The sequence below is a fragment of the Ranitomeya imitator genome, chromosome 6 (genome assembly GCF_032444005.1).
Source record: "Ranitomeya imitator isolate aRanImi1 chromosome 6, aRanImi1.pri, whole genome shotgun sequence".
NCBI classification, from domain to species: domain Eukaryota; kingdom Metazoa; phylum Chordata; class Amphibia; order Anura; family Dendrobatidae; genus Ranitomeya; species Ranitomeya imitator.
Window position 1 is genome coordinate 247,959,880 of NC_091287.1, and position 25,749 is coordinate 247,985,628.

Below are 25,749 nucleotides of genomic sequence, written 5' to 3' on the forward strand. Positions count from 1 at the left end.
AAAAAAAAACGTACAAAATGCTGCAAAATGGCCTGTTACAGTGTTTTTACTGCCAAGAGAGCATGTTTTGGCTGTAGAAAAAAATGTGTGTGAACATAGCCTTGTTGTTTTGGATGTCACAATTCATTTTACGATATAATGTGCTGAACGAATGGTTGGAAACAAAAAATCCAAGTAGGTTAAATTCGGGAAGAAAAAACACCATTCTGCCATTGTTTTGGGGGTTTAATTTGTACAGTGTTCACTGGGCGGTAGGTAAAAATGATCTGTCAACATGATTCATGAGGTCAGTACGATTACATAATAGTTAAGTGTCTTAAGAGCCATTTTTCCACACAACGACGCCAGACCACATGTTGCCTGTGCTCCTGTGAGCAGCCTGAGTGGTCTAAATGTGCTTCCATGGCCTGCAGTGTCTCCGGACTTGTCTCCCAACCAACACATCTGGGACATCATTGGGCGGCAACTGCAAAGTAAGCTGCCAGCAGCTGATATTTATGATTTGCCCAAGTGCATTGAGCGTGGCAGAACATTCTTCAGGCAATCAATATCAACCTCAATGATATCAGCCAAGATGTGTAAGTTCTTGTTTTTCTGCATAAGGCCCTGATTCCTGATACAGAATAAACTGAGATGTTTTGAAAATCCTATTTTCATTCTCTCATCATTTGCATATTATTAACATGTCTATCAATCCTGTGGTTTCTATAATCCCGTGATTGGGGTTGCACTTTCAATGTTGAGGAATTATTATAAAGATCGGAGGAAAACTGCTTTTTTTAGTGAGACTCATAAAAGAGCCTTGAAAAACACAAAGCATGACCATATGAAACGGAAGATATTTTATTAGGTAAAGCGGCATCTTTTTGCTGCTGTAAAACAGATAATACTAGACAAGGAGGGAGGAGCAGTAGTAGAACAGCACAAAGTAGAGAGGTAGCAAAGGAAAACTACGGTATATCTAACTGGCAATTACACATAGCACAGCTATCACACCAGGAGTTGGCCCACTCAGCAATCATGGAGAGAACTCCTCGGCAAGCACGGGGAGAACTCCTCTGTGCTTGCCGAGGAGCTCTCTCTGTGCTTGCCGAGGAGCTCTCTCTGTGCTGGCCGAGAACTTCTCGGCAAGCACAGAGAGAACTCCTCGGCAAGCACAGACTGAAAAGAAACATTAATCTTTAGAAAACCATCAGAGGAAAGTCAAGAGACTCAATGCCGATTATACACTTTTCTGGCTATACTACATCTAATGAATACGAAAAGATTAACTACTTACAGGCCACCCAACGACTTACAACATCAAAGAGTCTGCATATTGCTCCCCAGTGGCATTTTTCTAACATGATTGTTGAGTAAGGCTCTGCACAGACCTTGTGCAGCTGCAGGAGAGAAGGGCTTATTACGAACTCTGCCTTCCTGATCATTACACACACATTGCTGAAGTAGCACCATGAATACACAAAACATGCAAACAACATAAATATCATTGTTACAGAAAGGGCAACATACCGTAAACTGACATTTATTTTAGTGGTCCTTTTTGGCCATAAAAAATATGAAAAAACAGACTTATTAAAAAATGTTTTTGCAAAAAACGAATGAAAAAAAGAGAAAAATAATATAAAATTGACAAGAATTATCAGAAAAAAAAGAGGCAAAATATATTTGAATATCCAAATAAGCAAAAATGTTGGCGCTCTTAAACATGTATGAAAAAAATGACCCTGATTAAGATTTACTTTGAGAACAATACATTTTCAAAAACAAAAGTCACATCCGTGTGGATTTTCCATGATATCTGTATAGAGAGGTTAAAGTGAAATATATGCGTACCTTGTAAATAGGTACATCGTGTAAGCCATACTGGACATGGTCTGCCCGTGTCTAACTAGCTCATTTTCTTGGTCTTCCCATTTTTCTGCTTCAGAATCCACATCTGAGGTGAGTAAACGCAGCTCTAATCCTTGCTTGGAGATTTTTGCCTGCTCCTGTAAGAAAATACATTCAAGTAGTAAGTGCAGTACAGGCAGCTAGGCATAACTGCATTTTATCTGATGCTTTATTTTAGGGCTTCTCAAATGTTTTCTACTTGGGCTTCGTCAGACAGACCAACATGATGCATATAGTGGAAGATGATATTCAAATATAAAATATCACTCAGCTTTCCTTTTTAGTCTTCTGATCCCAGTATAACATTAAAATAAGTACAAAATCAAGTCAAGCATGTAGAGACTTCTGAAACCATAAAGCAAAACTGCCTTCAGCTGCACCTCACCACCAACTAGGGGGGCACCTCATCACCAACTAGGGGGCACCTCACCGACAACTAGGGGGGCACCTCACCACTGTCTAGGGGGCATCTCACCACCGTCTAGGGGGGCACCTCACCACCAACTAGGGGGCACCTCACCACCAACTAGGGGGGCACCTCACCACAAACTAGGGGGCACCTCACCACAAACTAGGGGGCACCTCATCACAAACTGGGGGGCACCTCACCACAAACTAGGGGGGCACCTCACCACAAACTAGGGGGCACCTCACCACAAACTAGGTGGGCACCTCACCACCAACTAGGGGGGCACCTCACCACCAACTAGGGGGGCACCTCACTGGTGAGGGCAGCCTTTCCATTTGAGAAGCATTGCTAGATGAATGGCTGGCAGTATAACTGGAAATAATGCAATGAAACCTGCTCATAGAAACTGTCCATTCTTACAGGTACTGAAACAGTAATTACTGGTTTGTGTGGCATGTTAAAGATAGGTACGCATGCAGACATAGGCGGAGACGAATGGAAGAGGTGTGAGCGGGCGGGGCTTAACAGAGGAAGTACGAGGAATTACACAGCCCTCCGCAGCTCTGCCCAATGCAAATGTTAACCCGGCCTTAGGAACCACAAAAAGCAAATGTGTGAATATGCTGATAAAACAAAGTGCAAAGTGTGTATAAAACACACAGTGATTAGGCGATGAGTACATTAATGTGTGACACATAGGAAGAGAAACCGTATATTGCTGGACATCTTATATGGTGCTGGGTAGCCTGCCTGACCTAATAGCATGAGCATCACTAACAGGCTGTAAGCCAGACACGTATTGTGCCCTATAAAAGCGTCATCAGTGCTCATCTACTATATAATTGTCTAAGGGTCACTTCCGTCTTTGTCTGTCCTTCTGTTTTCTTGGTCGCGGCCTCTGTTTGTCATGGAATCCAAGTCGCTGATTGGTCGTGGCAAAACGCCCACGACCAATCAGCGACGGGCGCAGTCCAGCGGCAACATGGCCGCTCCTTCCTCCCCGCAGTCAGTGCCAGTTCCATACTCCCCTCCAGTCAGTGCTCACACAGGGTTAATGGCAGCGCTAATGGACCGCATTATGCCGCGGTGTAACGCACTCCATTAACGCTGCTATTAACCCTGTGTGACCAACTTTTTTTTTACTATTGATGCTGCCTATGCAGCATCAATAGTAAAAAGATCTAATGTTAAAAATAAAAAAAATCATAATATACTCACCTTCCGGGGCCTTCCCCGCTCCTCGCGACGCTCCGGTGACCGGTCCATGCATTGCGATCTCGCGAGATGATTACGTAGTGGTCTCGTGAGACCGCTACGTCATCATCTCGCGAGACCGCAATGCACTCTTGAGACCGAAGCGCGCGAGGAGCGTCGGTAAACGCATCCTGTATCCTGGGGCCAACGGAAGGTGAGTATATAACTATTTTTTATTTTAATTCTTTTTTTTTTTTAACAGGGATATGATGCCCACATTGCTATATACTACGTGGGCTGTGCAATATACTACGTGGCTGGGCAATATACTACGTGGCTGGGCAATATACTACGTGGCTGGGCAATATACTACGTGGCTGGGCAATATACTACGTGGCTGGGCAATATACTACGTGGCTGGGCAATATACTACGTGGCTGGGCAATATACTACGTGGCTGGGCAATATACTACGTGGCTGGGCAATATACTACGTGGCTGGGCAATATACTACGTGCCTGGGCAATATACTACGTGACCGGGCAATATACTACGTGGGCTGTGCAATATACTACGTGGACATTCATATTCTAGAATACCCGATGCGTTAGAATCGGGCCACCATCTAGTTTATAATACTAGGGAACCACCCGCACCATGACTGGTAGGCAGGTGAGTGGCTGCTTCATCAGTATTTGGCACTTGTGCTGCCTGAGCCTTCACCATAGGGGTCTGATGTATGTTAGTATTGTGATTGGTGTTGATAAATAAAGATGCTTCTTTTCGTTTTTGCCTTTTTGGAACCTCAACCCACCACCTTCCACCTTTCGTCAACCCCCTCGAAAAAGAAAATAAATATTGTTTCAAGAGTCTAGCTTCCTGACTTACCTCTCCATCAAGTTTCACAGGTTTCATAGTTTTCAGGTTCCCACTATGTTTCTAAAAAGCAATCAGATTAAGATGCATATTTAAAAAACCATATTAACTTTTATCAAATTAAGAATTCAGCAGTCTACATTAGGCCTCATTCAAATGTCAGTGATTTATCATGTACGAGTACAAGTGTTATCAATGTTTTGGATTTGACTATCCGTGATTCCGTTTTTGCCATCAGAGTTTCAGCAGTGATTTTCAAATATGAAAAAAATAAATTCCAAAGATCTTCCTATTCATTACAATGTTAAAGGGTCCATGTCAATAGGATCAACCCTCCTAAGCCGTCTATATGAGCTTGTGGGTCATAGGAAGCTGAATACAATGGATATCTTTATGTCTACAATTCAATATATTATTCCAAAGAAATCCACATATTTCTTAATATGGAAATGTGCTTTGAAGATGTGGGTTTGATATAGAGCTGTATGTGAATCGGCCTTCAGAGCTTATTTTAAATGAAAAGGATGCATTACCAGCGTGAGACATGACTGACAGTCTGCTCTCCTCATCTACATGTCTCACATTGGTATCACCCCTTTCAGAATAGGATCTGGATGCAGATTTTCAGGGAGATCTAAAGGTACCGTCACACTACACGATATCGCTAGCGATCCGTGACGTTGCAGCGTCCTGGCTAGCGATATCGTCCAGTGTGACAGGCAGCAGCGATCAGGCCCCTGCTGTGCTGTCGCTGGTCGGGGAAGAAAGTCCAGAACTTTGTTTCGTCGCTGGACTCCCCGTAGACATCGCTGAATCGGCGTGTGTGACACCGATTCAGCGATGTCTTCGCTGGTAACCAGGGTAAACATCGGGTTACTAAGCGCAGGGCCGCGCTTAGTAACCCGATGTTTACCCTGGTTACCATCGTTAAAGTAAAAAAAACAACCGCTACATACTTACCTACCGCTGTCTGTCCTCGGCGCTCTGCTTCTCTGGTCTGGCTGTGAGCACAGCGGCCGGAAAGCAGAGCGGTGACGTCACCGCTCTGCTTTCCGGCTGCCCGGCGCTCACAGCCAGACCAGAGAAGCAGAGCGCCGAGGACAGACAGCGGTAGGTAAGTATGTAGCGTTTGTTTTTTTACTTTTAGGATGGTAACCAGGGTAAACATCGGGTTACTAAGCGCGGCCCTGCGCTTAGTAACCCGATGTTTACCCTGGTTACCGGGGACCTCGGGATCGTTGGTCGCTGGAGAGCTGTCTGTGTGACAGCTCTCCAGCGACGCTGCAGCGATCCGGATCGTTGTCGGTATCGCTGCAGCGTCGCTTAGTGTGACGGTACCTTAAGTCTGGACCATAGATCTTAAAGGGAACCTGTCAGCAGGATTGTGCACAGTAACCTACTGGTAGTGTCAGGCTGGCACCGTTATACTGATTACAATGATACCTTGGTTGATGAAATCCGTCTTAGGGTATGTGCACACATTGCAGATTTGCCTGCCGATTTTTCTGCACTAAATCCGCAGGTCTTGGCAGAAAATGCAGGTGCGTTTTTGATGCGGTATTTGTGCGATTTTGACGCATTTTTTGCGCAGTTTTTGATCCGTTTTTTTAATGCAGTTTTGTATGCGTTTTTGAAAGCTAAATAAAGATGTATTATTGAACAAAAAAAAGATTTGTAATGTCATGTCTTGCCCAACTTCCTCTTTAACATTTGTCCAACCCACACTCCATTACACACATAGATAGACAGACAGATAGATACATAGATAGATACATAGACAGAAGGAATGAGCTAGATAGATGTAGATAGATATATGGATAGTTAGGCTACTCTCGCGCATGAGGTTTTTGCCGTCAGGCACAATCCGGCGAGTTTTGAAAAAAACTGATCCGTGTTTTTTTTCCGCCGGATCAGTTCTTCTGTACGTTTTCTCCATCCGCCGGAAACAGCTTTTCTGACGGATCCGGCAAAAGACGGATGAAACGTGTGGCCATCAGGCGCAATCCGGCGCTAATACAACTCTATGAGGAAAAAGGAACCGGCGGAAAAAAACAGATCCATTTTTTTCAAAACTCGCCGGATTGTGCCTGACGTCAAAAACCTGATGCGTGAAAGCAGCTATATATATGGATAGATACATCTATGTATCTATAAATATATCTATAGATCGATATAGCCATAGATATATAATAGAAAGGCCGATGTTTCTTAATGAGCGTTTAATTAAAAAAAAAGGAAAAAAAATGGCGTGGGCTCCCGCACAATTTTCTGCACCAGAGGGGGAAAGCCGACGGCCGGGGGACAATATTTGTAGCCTGGGAAGGGGTTAATACCCATGGCCCCTCCCAGGCTATGAATATCAGCCCGCAGCTGTCTGCGTAGCCTTTACTGGCTATTAACCCCTTCATGACCATGGGATTTTTCGTTTATCCGTGTTCGTTTTTCACTCCCCTCCTTCCCAGAGCCATAACTTTTTTATTTTTCCATCAATTTGGCCATGTGAGGGCTTATTTTTTGCGGGACGAGTTGTACTTTTGAACGACATCATTGGTTTTAGCATGTCGTGTACTAGAAAACGGGAAAAAAATTCCAAGTGCGGTGAAATTGCAAAAAAAGTGCAGTTTTTTGTTTGGATTTTTTGCTAGGTTCACTAAATGCTAAAACTGACTTGACATTATGATTCTCCAGGTCAGTACGAGTTCGTAGACACCTAACATTACTAGGTTATTTTTTATCTAAGTGGTGAAAAAAAATTCCAAACTTTGCTAAAAAAAAAAATAAAAAAAAATAAATTGCACCATTTTCCGATACTCGTAGCGTCTCCATTTTTCGTGATCTGGGGTCGGTTGAGGGCTTATTTTTTGCGTGCCGAGATGACGTTTTTAATGATAGCATTTCGGTGCAGACACGTTCTTTTGATCGCCCGTTATTGCATTTAATGCAATGTCGCGGCGACCAAAAAAACGTAATTCTGGTGTTTCAAATTTTTTTCCCGCTACGCTGTTTAGCGATCAGGTTAATGCTTTTTCTTAATTGATAGATCGGGCGATTCTGAGCGCGGCGATACCAAATATGTGTAGATTTGATATTTTTTTTATTGATTTATTTTGATTGGGGCGAAAGGGGGGTGATTTAAACTTTTATATTTTTTTAACATTTTTTTCAACTTTTTTTTTTTTTTTTTTACTTTTGCCATGCTTCAATAGCCTCCATGGGAGGCTAGAAGCAGGCACAACGCGATCGCCTCTGCTACATAGCAGCGATCTGCTGATCGCTGCTATGTAGCAGAAATGCAGGTGTGCTGTGAGCGCCGACCACAGGGTGGCGCTCACAGCCACCGGCGATCAGTAACCATAGAGGTCTCAAGGACCTCTATGGTTACAATGGAGACGCATCGCCGACCCCCGATCATGTGACGGGGGTCGGCGATGACGTCATTTCCGGCCGCCCGGCCGGAAGCGGTAGTTAAATGCCGCTGTCTGCGTTTGATAGCGGCATTTAACTAGTTAATAGGTGCGGGCAGATCGCGATTCTGCCCGCGCCTATTACGGGCACATGTCAGCTGTTCAAAACAGCTGACATGTCCCGGCTTTGATGCGGGCTCACTGCGGAGCCCTGCATCAAAGCAGGGGATCTCACCTCGGACGTACTATCCCGTCCAAGGTCAGATAGGGGTTAAAATAGGGGGACCCCCCCCCCCCCAAAAAAAAAAAAAAAAAGAAAAAAAGATGTGGGGTCGCCCTATATTTTATAGCCAGAAAGGCTACGCAGACAGCTGCGTACTGATATTCAAAGCCTAGAGAGGGGCCATGGATATTGGCCCCCCGGCTACAAATACGAGCCCGCAGCCGCCCCAGAAATGGTGCATCTGTAAGGCACGTCAATTCCGACACTTAGCCCCTCTCTTCCCACTCCAGAGAAGTGGTGGGATATGGGATAATAAGGGGTTAATGTCACCTTGCTATTGTAAGGGGATATTAAGCCGGGTTAATAATGGAGAGGCGTCAATAAGACGCCTATCCATTATTAATTCTAGAGTAGTGAAAGAGTTAAAAAAAAAAATTAAGACAGCCAGAAAAAAGTATTTTATTATTCTTAATTTAACCATACTTACCATACTCGATCGCCTGCAAAAATTGTAAAATAATAATTCCCTGTCCGACGCAGTCCAATTAATAACGAGTATCCCACGACGATCTCCCCTATAGAACAGTGACATCGGGACTGCTCTATAGACCTCCAGTGACACACTGACAGGAGACAATGGCTCCTGCAGTGCATCACTGAAGAGGTTACCTCAGTTCAGGGTCTCACTTTATACCCTTGCTGCATGGGAACTTTCTCACACAGCAGTGCCAAAAGTGAGACTAGGGACTATTTTTTACAGAAGCGGAGGAATACAGTGCGGAAGGATACCTTCCTCCCGTCATTGTATTCCTGGAGCCCCTAGAGAGCGGTCGCATCAGCTGATGCTGCTGCTCTCCACGGGAATTCGTCATGGGACACTCATTTTTATTGGAGTATATTGGTTGTTTATTATTTTAATATTTTTTACAGGTGACACGGGGATCAAAGTGACAAGTGATTGGGAGTATGTACTGTATGTCTATATGTATGTATTGTATGTAATGTATGAATGTACTGTATGTAGTATGAATGTAGTATGTATGTAGTATGTTGTATGTATGTATTATGCTGTATGTAGCATGTTGTATGTATGTAGCATGTATGTAGTATGTAGTATGTATGTAGTATGTATGTAGTATGTATGTATGTAGTATGCATGTATCATGTATGTAGCATGTATGTAGCATGTTGTATGTGTGTTGTATGTAGTATGTTGTATGTAGCATGTATGTAGCATGTTGTATGTAGTATGTTGTATGTAGCATGTTGTATGTATGTATGTAGTATGTATGTAGTATGTTGTATGCAGCATGTATGTAGTATGTTGTATGTATGTAGTATGTATGTATGTATGTATGTATGTATGTTTCTGGATTTTTTTTTTTACATTCAACACATTAGCCGGATGATGGGACTACTACTGTCCCATCATTGGCTAATGTGTCAATCACTGTCATTGTAGTAGGCATAGCACGATGGGACTTGTAGTCCCATCGGAGGATGTCTGCACTCACACACAAAGACTCCGAGAGGCTCGCACAGACCCGAGAATCCCGCACAGACCCCGCCGGCACACACAGACACGCAGTTTCCGCCCACACTCTTCCCCCCTCCCGATCTGCAGTATTTCACCACAGCTAAACCGCATATCTTTTTTTTATATCTGCGGTTTTGCTGCGGAATTGCCCGACTCAATGCAAGTCAATGGGTGCAGGAACGCTGCAGATCCGCACAAAGAATTAACATGCTGCAGAATGTAAAGCGCTGCGTTTCCGCGTGTTTTTTTCCGCAGCATGTGCACTGCGGATTGCGTTTCCCATAAGTTTACATTGAACTGTAAACTCATGGGAAACTGCCGCGGACTTGCAGCTGCGGAAACACTGCGGATCCGCAGTAAAATTCGCAGCGTGTGCACATAGCCTTATGGTTGTTGTTTAATCTTTATTTTTCAGTTTTGAGTTAATGATATGCTCTTGCTCCGGAGATTCATGTGGTGATCTGATTAGATATTCATACTGATGGCTTCTGACAGGTTACTGAGCCCTCACTGACCTGCCCCCTAGTTACGATACTGAATATAATGTGTTTTGAAGAAAAAAAAAAATCACATTCAGTGGGTGCTTGGGCTGCAGCAGAATTGCATCTATAATATGCATTTAAATTATCTTATGTAGTGATATAAATTTATTCTCTCTCAAAATGGCACAGGCCGTGCCGGCTCAATAGTATCTATCTGTGATCCGATAGAGGCTACTGCACAGGTGCCGTCATCTTGGTGAAGATTATTTTTCTTCCTCTAGCAAAATGGCCCTGGTGGTGCCTGTGCAGTAGTACCTATCGGATTGCCGATAGACGCTTCGACGCACGTGCAACCAGCGCCATTTTGAGAAAAAGATTTTTTTTTTAATAAATGTATGTCACTAAATAAAATAATGAAATGCATATTATAGATACAATCATTCTACAGCTAAGGCTACAGTGCAGACGCCAGCGCCGCCTGCCTGCTGAATGTGAATTTTTTTTTCCAAAATATATTGATTATGTAAAATAGGGGGCAGGTCAGTGAGGGATCAGTGACCGGTCAGAAGCCATATTGGTGAATACCTAGTCATAGCACCACATGAAGACCCTCACAGGCCACCCCGGGGCAAGGGCATATCATTAACTCAAAACTACAGATAAAGATTAAACAACAACCACAAGACAGATTTCATCAACCAAGCTATCATTGTAATCAGTTTAACGGCGCCGATCTGACACTGTTTGTAGGTTACTGTGCACAATCCTGCTGACAGGTTCCTTTTAACATCTCCTTTACATATTTAAAAAAGGTGAATTTCTCTGGAATAAGACTTAAAATTGCAGCTATCAGGTTATTCAACTCCCTATGACCTACAAGCCCTTATAGGCGGCTTAGGAGTGTAAATCCTACTGACCTTAAAATCACAGACTGCACATTAATGCAGTCACTGTGGGTGCTGTCTGTGATTTTCAAGAACCCATAGACTTGTATTGCTACTTTCCATCCGTGACACTGATAAAACAATGGACATGTCTCTGATTTTTCGGCAGACACAAAATCCACAAAAAAAATTGATTATAATGGTTACACGCTCTATCTGTGAAAACCACAAACAGAACACGTATGTGAAAAATAGATGTGTGAACGAGGCCTTATACAGTAAACTAGAATCATGAACGGAGCTTTAGTGACAGAATAAAAAGGTTTTCTAATGGTTTTCTTGTCATTTAATTGGGAGTTACATTAGTGTATAGAACAGTCAGCCCAGTTATTCTGACCATGCAACAGGTACCATATAACAGAATTCTGGATGCAGGGTGCCATGGTGTATCTTATAATATAACTAGAAATAGGCCCGATACATCTGTGTATGCTTAGTGGTGCTGTCAGGAGCAGTGGACATGCCTCACACCATTTGCGCTTTCCAACATATCTGTTCCTTATCATCCCTCTGCATTTTTGTATTGTATGTGGTGGGTCATTTGATCTTTCACCCCTTGTGCACTGTTTCTTCCTTGTTGTGTGCTGTATTTTGGTATCTGGTGTAGTGTTTCTTGAGCGGTGTTCCCTATGAGCTGTGTGTCTATTTACCCTATGTGGTCATTTGTAAGCGGATGTGACTATAATTGGAGGTGGTACATTGTTTTGTGCAGTTTGTATGTGTGTGTGATGGGACTGTGGCGAATTTGCTGCTGGCTGAGGTAATAAAAATAACGTATATATTGTCGTGGTACCGGCTTTCTTTGTGCCGTAGTGGTGATTAAATGGTATGAACTATGTAAATACCATTAGTAGATAGTAGAGAAAATTGATACACAGTATGGGACTGTGGAGAAGTTTGTGCTGCGTGAAATAATAAAAAATCGTAAGTAAACATGCGCGGGTACACTGCGCAGTTATGGCTGTTACTGGGAATAGCGGTGACGTATATCTGTCACTTGCGCAGGCGCAGTTCGTGGCCATAAGGCTGTTACTGCGGCTTCACAAATAAAACAGACATCATCGATATTCCGCACACAGCTGCGTAGTTACCACACATACGCAGGTAGAGCGCGCAGTTGTGGCTGTTACTGTGCATGTGCGGGAGTAGCGGTGACGTAAATATCACTTGTGCAGGCCACGAACTACGCCTGCGCAATTGACACTGCCGCGGTGCATTATGGGATTCGATGACAGCGGCCGGAAGTCCCAACTAGCAAATATATATATACATATATATGTATATATACATATATACAGTATATATATATACATATATACAGTATGTATATATACAGATGTATATATATATATATATATATATATATATATATACCTATATACAGTATATATATACACAGTATTGTTGTGAATTCTGTGGCTGAATTCACTCCTGTGGTCACAAGTGGTATTGCAGCCTCTGGGCTTCCTCCATCAGGTGTTTTGGTGAGCTCGTTGGCTGCCTTGCTATTTAGCTCCACCTGAGTCTGTCTTCCTTGCTCCTTGTCAATGTTCCAGTGTTGGATCTGAGCTACTGCATCTTTCCTGTGGCCTGCTGCTCTGCTAGATAAGTGTTACTTTGTTTTTGTTTCCGTTTTTTCTGTCCAGCTGTGCTATTCTCTTTTGCTGGAAGCTCTGAGACGCAAAGGGTGCACCGCCGTGCCGTTAGTTCGGCACGGTGGGTCTTTTTGCCCCCCTTTGCGTGGTTCTGCTTTAGGGTTTTTTGTAGACTGCATAGTTCTCTTTGCTATCCTCGCTCTGTCTAGAATATCGGGCCTCACTTTGCTGAATCTATTTCATTCCTACGTTTTGTCTTTTCATCTTGCTAACAGTCATTATATGTGGGGGGCTGCCTATTCCTTTGGGGTATTTCTCTGAGGCAAGTCAGGCTTGTATTTCTATCTTCAGGCTAGTCAGCTCCTCAGGCAGTGCCGAGTTGCATAGGTAGTGTTAGGCGCAATCCACTGCTGCTTTTAGTTGTGTTTAGGATAGGTTCAGGTATTGCAGTCTGCAGAGATTCCACGTCTCAGAGCTTGTTCTATTGTTTTTGGGTTATTGCCATATCACTGTATGTGCGCTGATTACTGCACACTGTGTTGCCTGATAGCACAGCATAACAGTACAAGGAGCCAAACCAATGATTCTCAATAGAGGGAAAAAAGAAGTCCTGACATCATTTTTTTTTTCCTCAGCTCTGTCTTCAGTTTTTTTTTTTTTTCCCCCTAGACATTAGAGTGCTTCAGGACACAGCTGTGGACATGGATATTCAGGCTCTGTGCTCCTCAATGGATAATCTCGTTATAAATGTACAAAAGATTCAAGATACAATTCATCAGAAATCTATGCTAAAACCAAGAATTTCTATTCCTGATTTGTTTTTTGGTGACAGAACTAAGTTCCTGAGCTTCAAAAATAATTGTAAGCTATTTCTGGCCTTGAAACCTCATTCTTCTGGTAATCCTATTCAACAGGTTTTGATTATTATTTCTTTTTTGCGCGGTGACCCACAGGACTGGGCGTTTTCTCTTACGCCAGGAGACCCTGCATTGAGTAATGTTGATGCGTTTTTCCAGGCGCTTGGATTGCTTTACGATGAGCCTAATTCAGTGGATCAGGCTGAGAAAAATTTGCTGGCTTTATGCCAGGGTCAGGATGATGTAGAAGTATATTGTCAGAAATTTAGGAAGTGGTCAGTACTCACTCTGTGGAATGAATCTGCACTGGCGGCTTGGTTCAGAAAGGGTCTCTCTGAAGCTCTTAAGGATGTCATGGTGGGATTTCCTATGCCTGCTGGTTTGAATGAGTATGTCCTTGGCCATTCAGATCGGTCGTCGCTTGCGCGAGCGTAAATCTGTGCACCATCTGGCGGTATTGTCTGAGAGTAAACCTGAGCCTATGCAGTGCGACAGGACTATGACTAAAGTTGAACGGCAAGAACACAGACGTCTGAACAGGCTGTGTTTCTACTGTGGTGATTCCACTCATGCTATTTCTAATTGTCCTAAGCGCACTAGGCGGTTCGATAGCTCTGCCGTCATTGGTACTGTACAGTCCAAATTCCTTCTGTCCATTACCTTGATATGCTCTTTGTCATCGTATTCTGTCATGGCGTTTGTGGATTCAGGCGCTGCCCTGAATCTGATGGATTTGGATTATGCTAAACGTTGTGGATTTTTCTTGGAGCCTTTGCGGTGTCCTATTCCGTTGAGAGGAATTGATGCTACACCTTTGGCCAAGAATAAGCCTCAGTACTGGGCCCAGCTGACCATGTGCATGGCTCCTGCACATCAGGAAGTTATTCGCTTTCTGGTACTGCATAATCTGCATGATGTGGTCGTGTTGGGGTTGCCATGGCTACAAGCCCATAATCCAGTATTAGATTGGAACTCTATGTCGGTAACCAGCTGGGGTTGTCAGGGAGTACATGGTGATGTTCCATTTTTGTCTATTTCGTCATCCACCCCTTCTGAGGTCCCAGAGTTCTTGTCTGATTATCAGGATGTATTTGAAGAGCCCAAGTCTGATGCCCTACCTCCGCATAGGAATTGTGATTGTGCTATCAATTTGATTCCTGGTAGTAAATTCCCTAAGGGTCGTTTATTTAATTTGTCCGTGCCTGAACACACCTATGTTCAACTATGCACAGTTATGTGAAAGAATCCCTGGAGAAGGGACATATTCGCCCATCGTCATCACCATTGGGAGCAGGGTTCTTTTTTGTAGCCAAAAAGGATGGTTCGCTAAGACCGTGTATTGATTACCGCCTTCTTAATAAGATCACTGTTAAGTTTCAGTATCCCTTGCCATTGATATCTGACTTGTTTGCTCGGATTAAGGGGGCTAGTTGGTTTACTAAGATTGATCTTCGTGGTGCGTATAATCTGGTGAGAATCAGGCAGGGAGATGAATGGAAAACGGCATTTAATACGCCCGAGGGTCATTTTGAGTATCTGGTGATGCCGTTCGGACTTGCCAATGCTCCATCTGTTTTTCAGTCTTTTATGCATGACATTTTCCGTGAGTATCTGGATAAATTCCTGATTGTTTACTTGGATGACATTTTGATCTTCTCTGATGATTGGGAGTCTCATGTGAAGCAAGTCAGAATGGTTTTCCAGGTACTGCGTGCTAATTCCTTGTTCGTGAAGGGATCAAAGTGTCTCTTCGGTGTGCAGAAAGTTTCATTTTTGGGGTTCATCTTTTCCCCTTCTACTATCGAGATGGATCCGGTTAAGGTCCAGGCCATCCAGGATTGGACTCAGCCGACATCTCTGAAAAGTCTGCAGAAATTCCTGGGCTTTGCTAATTTTTATCGTCGCTTCATCTGTAATTTTTCTAGCATTGCCAGACCATTGACCGATTTGACCAAGAAGGGTGCTGATTTGGTTAATTGGTCTTCTGCTGCCGTGGAAGCTTTTCAGGAGTTGAAGCGTCGTTTTTGCTGTGCCCCTGTGTTGTGTCAACCAGATGTTTCTCTTCCGTTCCAGGTCGAGGTTGATGCTTCTGAGATTGGAGCAGGGGCGGTTTTGTCACAGAGAGGTTCTGGTTGCTCAGTGTTGAAACCATGTGCTTTCTTTTCCAGGAAATTTTCTGCTGCTGAGCGTAATTATGATGTGGGCAACCGAGAGTTGCTGGCCATGAAGTGGGCATTCGAGGAGTGGCGTCATTGGCTTGAGGGAGCTAAGCATCGCGTGGTGGTATTGACTGATCATAAGAATCTTACTTATCTCGAGTCTGCCAAGCGCTTGAATCCTAGACAGGCCCGTTGGTCGTTATTTTTTGCTCGTTTTGATTTTGTGATTTCGTACCTTCCGGGCTCTAAAAATGTGTCCGGCCGAGAAACTGTTCGTCCCTGATAGGTGGACTAGTAAAGTTATCTCTGAACTTCATTGTTCGGTGCTGGCTGGTCATCCAGGAATCTTTGGTACCAGAGAGTTAGTGGCTAGATCCTTCTGGTGGCCATCTCTGTCACGGGATGTGCGTGCTTTTGTGCAGTCCTGTGGGATTTGTGCTAGGGCTAAGCCCTGCTGTTCACGTGCCAGTGGGTTGCTTTTGCCCTTGCCGGTCCCGAAGAGGCCTTGGACACATATTTCGATGGATTTCATTTCTGACCTTCCCGTTTCTCAAAAGATGTCGGTCATTTGGGTGGTCTGTGATCGCTTTTCTAAAATGGTCCATCTGGTGCCCTTGGTTAAATTGCCTTCCTCCTCTGATTTGGTGCCTTTGTTCTTCCAGCATGTGGTTCGTTTGCATGGCATTCCTGAGAATATTGTTTCTGACAGAGGTTCCCAGTTTGTCTCGAGGTTCTGGCGAGCCTTTTGTGATAGGATGGGCATTGACCTATCTTTTTCCTCGGCCTTCCATCCTCAGACTAATGGCCAGACCGAACGAACCAATCAGACCTTGGAAACATATCTGAGATGTTTTGTTTCTGCTGACCAGGATGATTGGGTGTCATTTTTGCCGTTGGCTGAGTTCGCCCTTAATAATCGGGCCAGCTCGGCTACCTTGGTCTCTCCATTTTTCTGCAATTCTGGGTTCCATCCTCGTTTCTCTTCAGGACAGGTTGAGTCTTCGGACTGTCCTGGTGTGGATTCTGTGGTGGACAGGTTGCAGCAGTTCTGGACTCAGGTAGTGGACAATTTGACCTTGTCCCAGGAGAAGGCTCAGCTTTTCGCTAATCGTAGACGCCGTGTGGGTCCCCGACTTCGTGTTGGGGATCTGGTTTGGTTATCTTCTCGTCATATTCCTATGAAGGTTTCCTCTCCTAAATTTAAACCTCGTTTTATTGGTCCGTATAGGATTTCTGAGATTCTCAATCCGGTGTCTTTTCGTCTGACCCTCCCAGACTCCTTTTCCATACATAATGTATTCCATAGGTCGTTGTTGAGAAGATACGTGGCACCTATGGTTCCATCTGTGGAGCCTCCTGCGCCTGTTTTGGTGGAGGGGGAACTGGAGTATATTGTGGAGAAAATTTTGGATTCTCGTGTCTCTAGACGGAAACTCCAGTATCTGGTCAAATGGAAGGGTTATGCTCAGGAGGATAATTCCTGGGTTTTTGCCTCTGATGTCCATGCCCCAGATCTTGTTCGTGCCTTTCATGTGGCTCATCCTGGTCGGCCTGGGGGTTCTGGTGAGGGTTCAGTGACCCCTCCTCAAGGGGGGGGTACTGTTGTGAATTCTGTGGCTGAATTCACTCCTGTGGTCACAAGTGGTATTGCAACCTCTGGGCTTCCTCCCTCAGGTGTTTTGGTGAGCTCGTTGGCTGCCTTGCTATTTAACTCCACCTGAGTCTGTCTTCCTTGCTCCTTGTCAATGTTCCAGTGTTGCATCTGAGCTACTGCATCTTTCCTGTGGCCTGCTGCTCTGCTAGATAAGTGTTACTTTGTTTTTGTTTCCGTTTTTTCTGTCCAGCTGTGCTATTCTCTTTTGCTGGAAGCTCTGAGACGCAAAGGGTGCACCGCCGTGCCGTTAGTTCGGCACGGTGGGTCTTTTTGCCCCCCTTTGCGTGGTTCTGCTTTAGGGTTTTTTGTAGACTGCATAGTTCTCTTTGCTATCCTCGCTCTGTCTAGAATATCGGGCCTCACTTTGCTGAATCTATTTCATTCCTACGTTTTGTCTTTTCATCTTGCTAACAGTCATTATATGTGGGGGGCTGCCTATTCCTTTGGGGTATTTCTCTGAGGCAAGTCAGGCTTGTATTTCTATCTTCAGGCTAGTCAGCTCCTCAGGCAGTGCCGAGTTGCATAGGTAGTGTTAGGCGCAATCCACTGCTGCTTTTAGTTGTGTTTAGGATAGGTTCAGGTATTGCAGTCTGCAGAGATTCCACGTCTCAGAGCTTGTTCTATTGTTTTTGGGTTATTGCCATATCACTGTATGTGCGCTGATTACTGCACACTGTGTTGCCTGATAGCACAGCATAACACAGTATATATATATATATATACCTATATACAGTATATATATACACAGTATATATATATATATATATATATATATATATATATATATATATATATATATATAATTCTTTAGGTGCTTAGATTCTAAGGCCACAAAGATACACAGACTTTTGTGATGGTTTCCGATAGATCCAATTGATTAGTAATAGAAGTTGCTGCAGGACTAACAATGCATTAGGGAACTGCATATAATTTGTAAATTATTTACTTCTGTAACAGTTCTGACCTGATTAATCCATCTCAATCCGATTACTATAATTTATAGAATCTGGATGCAGATGAATATGGAGTCATCTCGGCCATGGATGGGGCTGGAATATATAGTATGGGGGGTACATTGCTCCCCGTCTCGCCCGACTTTCTACATTACTGCTGTAGAGAATTATTTAATACATTCCCTCATTTGTAAGTAGCCTAAAGCAGATAAATATTCCAGGATTTGCAAAGCGTTTCAGACTTCCAACTGCAGTTTCCATCCTACTGAGTAAATGTTTCACCTAAAATCAGGTTACCCATATCTCTGAGGAATCTGGATATCCAAGGAGAGCCAAAAATATTCTCATACATTTTCATACTCACTTCAGCAATCTCGCCTTTGCATTATTAGAAAAATCTACATTTTTATGAACACCTAGTATCCAAGGAGAACGATAATACATGAAGCAAAAAAATCTTTTGTTCTAGAACTATACAAGAATTGTCAGCTTTCAATAAAACGCCTCTTAGCTATGGATACAGATGTATTCGGCTTTGTAGCCATGAACCTACTGTATATATTGATATATTGGCACCTAGCTGGGTCTGCAGTGACAGCAACTCTTTAGGTCTAATATTTATGTAACTTTAAAGTGGCTGTCCAGCGTTCAGCTACAAGTCTGCAGTCATTCCATGTGACCGCAGACTTGTGAAACCTCACTTTGCGTGCACTGCACACTGTAAGGATTCTCCGGCGCTGGGAGAAGGCAGAAACAGTTTAGTCGGAATTTGGCCGGGAGTGTGCAAATCACATACTTGCGGTCACATGACCGCATGCTCTTGGCGCTGGTGAATCCGGTCAGGGTGCAAGTGGACTCAGAATGAGAATTCACAAGTTTGCAATCACAGGGACTGACTGCAGACTTGTCTCTGAATACTATAACTCACAATGTCAATCAAAAATTCTGCCTAGTGTAAAATCATTGGGGAAAAAGGCTAGATGATCTGTCTGAATCAAATATAAAATCTCCAAAAGCAATAGATCAAAATTAATTTACAGTTAGAAAGTAGAAGATAAATATTTAGGACGAGTTTGTGTCCCATCGCTCAATGGCTACTTTTTGACTGAGAATGTGTAAGGCTACCTTCACACGTTCAGTATTTGGTCAGTATTTTACATCAGTATTTATAAGACAAAACCAGGAGTGGGTGATAAATACAGAAGTGGTGACGTGTTTCTATTATACTTTTCCTCTGATTGTTCCACTCCTGATTTTGGAACGGAGGTAAAATACTGACCAAATACTGAAAGTGTGAACGTGGCCTTAAGGAGATTATGTATACACTAGTGATGAGCTCAGGTGCTCATTACTCTAGTTTGCCTGGGGTGCTCGGGTATGCCCTGAATATTGCGAGTGCTCTAGTGACACATTTGAGTCCCCGCGGTCTCATGTTTTGTGACTGCTAGACACATACAGGGATTGCCTGACAAACACAGGTAATCTTCACATTTTGTGGGTGTCTAAAAGTCGCAAAGCATGAGACCACGGGGACTCAAATGTGTCACTAGAGGACTGGCAATACTCAGGGCATACCGGAGCGCCCTACACAAACTCGAGTAACGAGCACTTGCGCTCATCACTACTCATGACCATGGTGCATTTAAAGGTGCTGTGGAGCTGTGAGTCGTTTACCAATAGGCTTCTATATGGAGCATTAAAAAAAATACATGGAAAAAACAGAATTATGGTTTAAAGTGGGGAAACCTAGCAATTCTACATTAAAAAAGGAGGAAAATAGGCACAGCTAAAGCAACAAAAATAATAAGCACAAACTGCTATTACATATTTTGGTGCGGACACCTGCTGGAAAAAATGCAGCGATTTTGCACATGTGAACATGCCTATAGAATAAGGCCATAAAAATTTGAAGTGGGGATTCTTGAAAGGGCACGAACCCCCTTCATTGGTTGGTTATGTGGTGGTGGTCTGGTGATAATGGGGTGATACCCGGTGACAGAATGTCGGGGTCACACAAACACGAAAATGAGTGACACCCGGCGATAGTATGTCGGGGTCACATGGTCGTGAGTTTTGGGGTGATACCTGGCGATGGACTGTCGGGTTCACATTAACAGAGTGGAGGCAACCTCTTCCCTCGGACTCACGGTGCCCCTGAGCTAAAATAAAACGCGGTTAGGAGTAAAGTGGGGGAAGGGGCAATGCCATTGGGAAAACCACCAGACTTTACAACTTTATGGCTTCGAGGATCCCACCAAGAGTCTTTTTTAATAATAAATTGGCTGCTGTGGCCATTTACTATCCAAAGAAACGGTGTCTGTCCTTTGTTCGTTGGGAGTGGGGCCAAGGGGTAGGTCACGGATAATCGACCTTTCCAGGGTCATGTGTAGCACAGCCATTACCACTGAGGATTCAGCATTAAATAAACCTTATTAAATTTGGGTCATGCAAAATCTGCATGCAGTTAGTTGCACGCTTTTTTGACAGCATTGATTGTGCCATGGCCCCGTCACAACTGCGCTGTATGGCCTTGTCTTTAAAATTATGTGGACAATCAAATCTTAAAATGAAAAAATAAAGAAATAAATACCAAGAAGATAAGGAATTCTGTATTTTAGGGACCAATTATAAAAATGATATTGAACTGTGGCCGCAGAATCAGGCTTTTCCATAAAAGTTAACGGCCTCTTGAATATTGCTCGTAATGCCTCGGAAAGCAGAACCGTACTGATGGCAGCACATATCCCTTGCCGGATGCCGTACAAGCCATGGATTTTATGTTCTGGAAATATCTGACAGTGATTCTCTCCACCTAACTAATGCGGCAGTAATGAATTACTGATAGTGATGGGAATGACTGGCATTACTATGGCGTACGGTGAATCAGGTTGATCTGCCTGTCACAGAAGTTTGTGCAGCGCGCCGACCATCTCCCTTTATTACACGGCAGAAATCTGTTTCATACATCAAAACAATTTGATCTGTTCAGATACAGAGAGCAAAACAGAACAATATGCGGAAGACACGTTCCATCAAATGACAAATCTGATTCATCCTGTATGATACGCATGCGTGGGAAAGCTGATCTGCGGCAGCAGCATCTTCCCCCTTACAGATAAGCCTCCAAAGGCGAGGAGTCTATCAGCAACGTCACATCTCCAGAGAGGCAGAATCATGAATGTGTGCGAGAAGTACAAATCAGGCGATAACTGGGCCCATACACGTGGGTACAGTACTGCATTCTGCCACATGTAGGTACAACGTGGTGATCAGTTAGTAAATACATATAGGACATTAGACAGAGAAAGAAGTGTGTATAAAAGGTAGCGATCAACCCCACAATACCACAATATTTCAAGAAAAATCATAGCAATTTTTTATTAGTGCAAAAAGAGACACACAAACAAGACAAAGATTAAAACAATTAGGCTATGTGCACACGTTCAGGAATGTCTGCAGAATTTTCCTGAACAAAACCAGACTTTTCTGCAGGAAATCCGCTCACGTTTTTGTGCCTTATTTTGCTGATTTTTCAAGTTATTTTCCGCAGCTTCCCAATGCAATATAGTGGCAAAAACATGAAAAATCAGCAAAATTAATGAACATGCTGCGCTTTTTACCGCGATGCGTTTTTTTTTGTGGAAAAAAAACGCAGCATGTGCACAAAAACTGCGGAATACATTGAAATGATGGGATGCTTAATGTAAGCTTTTTTTAAGCGTTTTTTCCACAGAAAACGGCCAAAAAAACGCAGAAAAAAAGTGAAAAATCCTGAACATGTGCACAGACTTAAAAAGACCAAAAATGTGGCCATGTGGAACACCACTTAGGATCCATATGAGGACCTAGAACTAACCTCCTCCAATATGCTAGCCAATAGATACAGTACAGACCAAAAGTTTGGACACCTTCTCATTTAAAGATATTTCTGTATTTTCATGAATATGAAAATTGTATATTCACACCGACGGCATCAAAACTATGAATTAACACATGTGGAATTATATACTTAACAAAAAAGTGTGAAACAACTGAAAATATGTCTTACATTCTAGGTTCTTCAAAGTAGCCACCTTTTGCTTTGATGACTGCTTTGCACACTCTTGGCATTCTCTTGATGAGCTTCAAGAGGTAGTCACCGGGAATGGTCTTCCAACAATCTTGAAGGAGTTCCCAGAGATGCTTAGCACATGTTGGCCCTTTTGCCTTCACTCTGCGGTCCAGTTCACCCCAAAACATCTCGATTGGGTTCAGGTCTGGTGACTGTGGAGGCCAGGTCTTCTGGCGTAGCACCCCATCACTCTCCTTCTTGGTCAAATAGCCCTTACATAGCCTGGAGGTGTGTTTGGGGTCATTGTCCTGTTGAAAAATAAATGATGGTCCAACTATACGCAAACCGGATGGAATAGCATGCTGCTGCAAGATGCTGTGGTAGCCATGCTGGTTCAGTATGCCTTCAATTTTGAATAAATCCCCAACAGTGTCACCAGCAAAGCACCCCCACACCATCACACCTCCTCCTCCATGCTTCACGGTGGGAACCAGGCATGTAGAGTCCATCCGTTCACCTTTTCTGCGTCACACAGACACAGTGGTTGGAACCCAAGATCTCAAATTTGTACTCATCAGAGCAAAACACAGATTTCCGCTGGTCTAATGTCCATTCCTTGTGTTCTTTAGCCCAAACCAGTCTCTTCTGCTTGTTGCCTGTCCTTAGCAGTGGTTTCCTAGCAGCCATTTTAAAATGAAGGCCTGCTGAACAAAGTCTCCTCTTAACAGTTGTTGTAGAGATGTGTCTGCTGCTAGAACTCTGTGCGGCATTGACCTGATCTCTAATCTGAGCTGCTGTTAATCTGCAATTTCTGAGGCTGGTGACTCAGATAAACTTATCCTCAGAAGCAGAGGTGACTCTTGGTCTTCCTTTCCTGGGGCAGTCCTCATGTGAGCCAGTTTCTTTGTAGCGCTTGATAGTTTTTGCAACTGCACTTGGGGACACTTTCAATGTTTTCCCAATTTTTCAGACTGACTCACCTTAATTTCTTAAAGTAATCATGGCCACTCGTTTTTGTCTACTTAGCTGCTTTTTTCTTGCCATAATACAAATTCTAACAGTGTATTCCATAGGACTATTAGCTGTGTATCCACCAGACTTCTGCACAACACAACTGATGGTCCCAACCCCATTTATAAAGCAAGACATCCCACTTATTAAACCTGACAGTGCACACCTGTGAAGAGAAAACCATTTCCAGTGACTACCTCTTGAAGTTCATCAAGAGAATGCCAAGAGTGTGCAAAAGAGTCATCAAAGCAAAAGGTGGCTACTTTGAAGAACCTAGAATATAAGACATCATTTCAGTTGCTTCACAGTTAAATATATAATTCCACATGTGTTAATTCATAGTTTTGATGCCTTCAGTGTGAATGTACAATTTTCATGGTCATGAAAATACAGAAAAATCTTTAAATGAGAAGGTGTGTCCAAACTTTTGGTCTGTACTGTTTGTAAATATAAAGGTAATTAAAACATCCAATCACCAATGAACACCTCCAATGGTGACTATAAAAATCTACACACATATGCATTGAAGAGCAATGAATGAGCACCAACTGCCCAATGCCTCAAATATTAACAGGGTAAATAGCATGATATTACTCCAACAAATAGGATCATGAAGATCACGAAAAAAATAATGATTAGAATTCTGTAAAAAAAACAACAAAAAGGATGCAGTAATCAAGTGTTCACATTAATCCCATAGTAATATTAAAATAAATGAAGCGTACCCCAAAGGACAAAATGAAAGGCACTGAAAGAGGTGCTCTGATTCAAATAATGAAGAGGTGAAGAGCTACAAACCAGTCTGTGAGGTGAATCATGTTATGATAGCAGTATGACAGGAATAAAGCCTGACGCCAGCATGATGGCTAGAGAGAGGAGGAGGGGAGCCCCACGTGTATCGCCACCTGACAGCATGGCTTTCTCAGGGGAAAATGGAAGTGGACTAATTGTCATAATGTGTGTCCTATTATACGCACAAGAAATAAACAAATTACTTACACATGAGCTAGTATATGCGACCATGGAGATGGCGTCAGGAAACGGGGACCGCGCATGTGCGATAGGCAAAAAAGTAGTATGTTGTAATTACCAACGCCGCAATGAACGAAAGAAGAAAGCTGTGCGCATGCGCATTGCAAATCTATAGCAAACATAACACCACTGGTGTGCCTCATGTATAATGGCATGATGGAGACGGCATACGAAGGTGGTAACTAAGCATGCGTGGTTGGTAGAAGTGAAGTGGTGTTACCAACGAAGCCGGAGAGGAAACTGCACGCATGCGCAATGCAGGCACATTGCTGTGTTAACCTCATTGAAACCTTGCATGCAATCAGCATGGGGGAAAGAAAGAGAACTTACATAGTGATGACAATATTTCCACACCCCAAGTATAATCCTATGTGGGGGAAATTAAATCCTGTTTTCCACATGTCCAAAAAGGAATTCACACGTGCAATATCGCTGCACGGCGCTAACCGGAATTACATATTAGTCCCGAAAAAAATCATAACAACACAAACTACATGCATACAAAAATAAAAATGAATAAAAATGAAAAAGATAAATCGAAATAAAAAAGAAAAATAAATAAAAATGAATGTAACAAATCACTGTATTATTATGCGCATGAGCTATACACATATCAATTGATGATAAAAGAACAACACCCTCAACAGAGCCATTATGTACCGTAATTGAATAATAACCTAATCCTAAAAAAATAATAAATGAAATATTAAGAAAATTGAAAAAAATAAAATAAAAGATAAAAAAATATATTAAATTAATCAGTTGCTGAAAGAAAAGAAAGAAAATGAATTTAGGAAAAAGATAATATGATTAAAAAAAAATCAAAAACAAACAAAAAACAAAGACACTGATAACAAGTGAGTAAACTGATGAAAGACAATTACGTCCCTTAATCAGACAAACAAATTATCGTTGAAATTGAAGAACTAGAGTCTGCACAAAATCTACATATAGGACATTTGCCCTCCTAGAAAACACTTTGGTGTCTGCTTACAAGCTGGTGACACTACAGAAGCAAGAAAGAACTACATGAAAGAAAAAAACAAACAATAATGATATTATTACACTGCAAGGATCTGATCCTATGCTCAGCCACAGGCCATGTCATGCCCAGGCGCACAGCTTCCACACACTATTACTAAACCCTTCAAGAGATGGTACTTGTAACGAATGGCCGAGGATTTCATAGCTAGAAGTAGGCTTTCATTTCCGCTGCATCTCGATATCAGCTTCCTCCTGGCAGGGATTAATATGGGGTAATCAGAGCTGACAAATGCCCGTGTTTATAGATGGCATGGCGCGCACTGGTAATCAGCATCGCCGGTTGGTGCCATACACACATTTTTCACCATCAGAAGACAAGCAGAAGCAGAAACAGGAATATTCATCTGCCTAAAGTCAACACGTTCTCCTAACATTCAAGTGATTTACAGCTTGCTAGTGCTTGAAGCAATACTCAGAAAGCAGCACTGCTCA

General features: G+C 42.9%; 1 protein-coding gene across 1 annotated transcript in view; it reads right to left on the bottom strand.

Moving 5' to 3' along the window:
• Positions 1-25,749, bottom strand: part of CTNNAL1 (catenin alpha like 1) — a 412,273-nt gene that overhangs the window by 17,891 nt on the left and 368,633 nt on the right. The window contains exons 13-14 of the mRNA XM_069730576.1: positions 4,384-4,434; positions 1,837-1,991 (exon numbers count right to left, since the gene is read on the bottom strand). Of these exons, the coding sequence (XP_069586677.1) occupies positions 1,837-1,991; positions 4,384-4,434 (206 nt within the window). The remainder of the gene's footprint in view (positions 1-1,836; positions 1,992-4,383; positions 4,435-25,749) is intronic.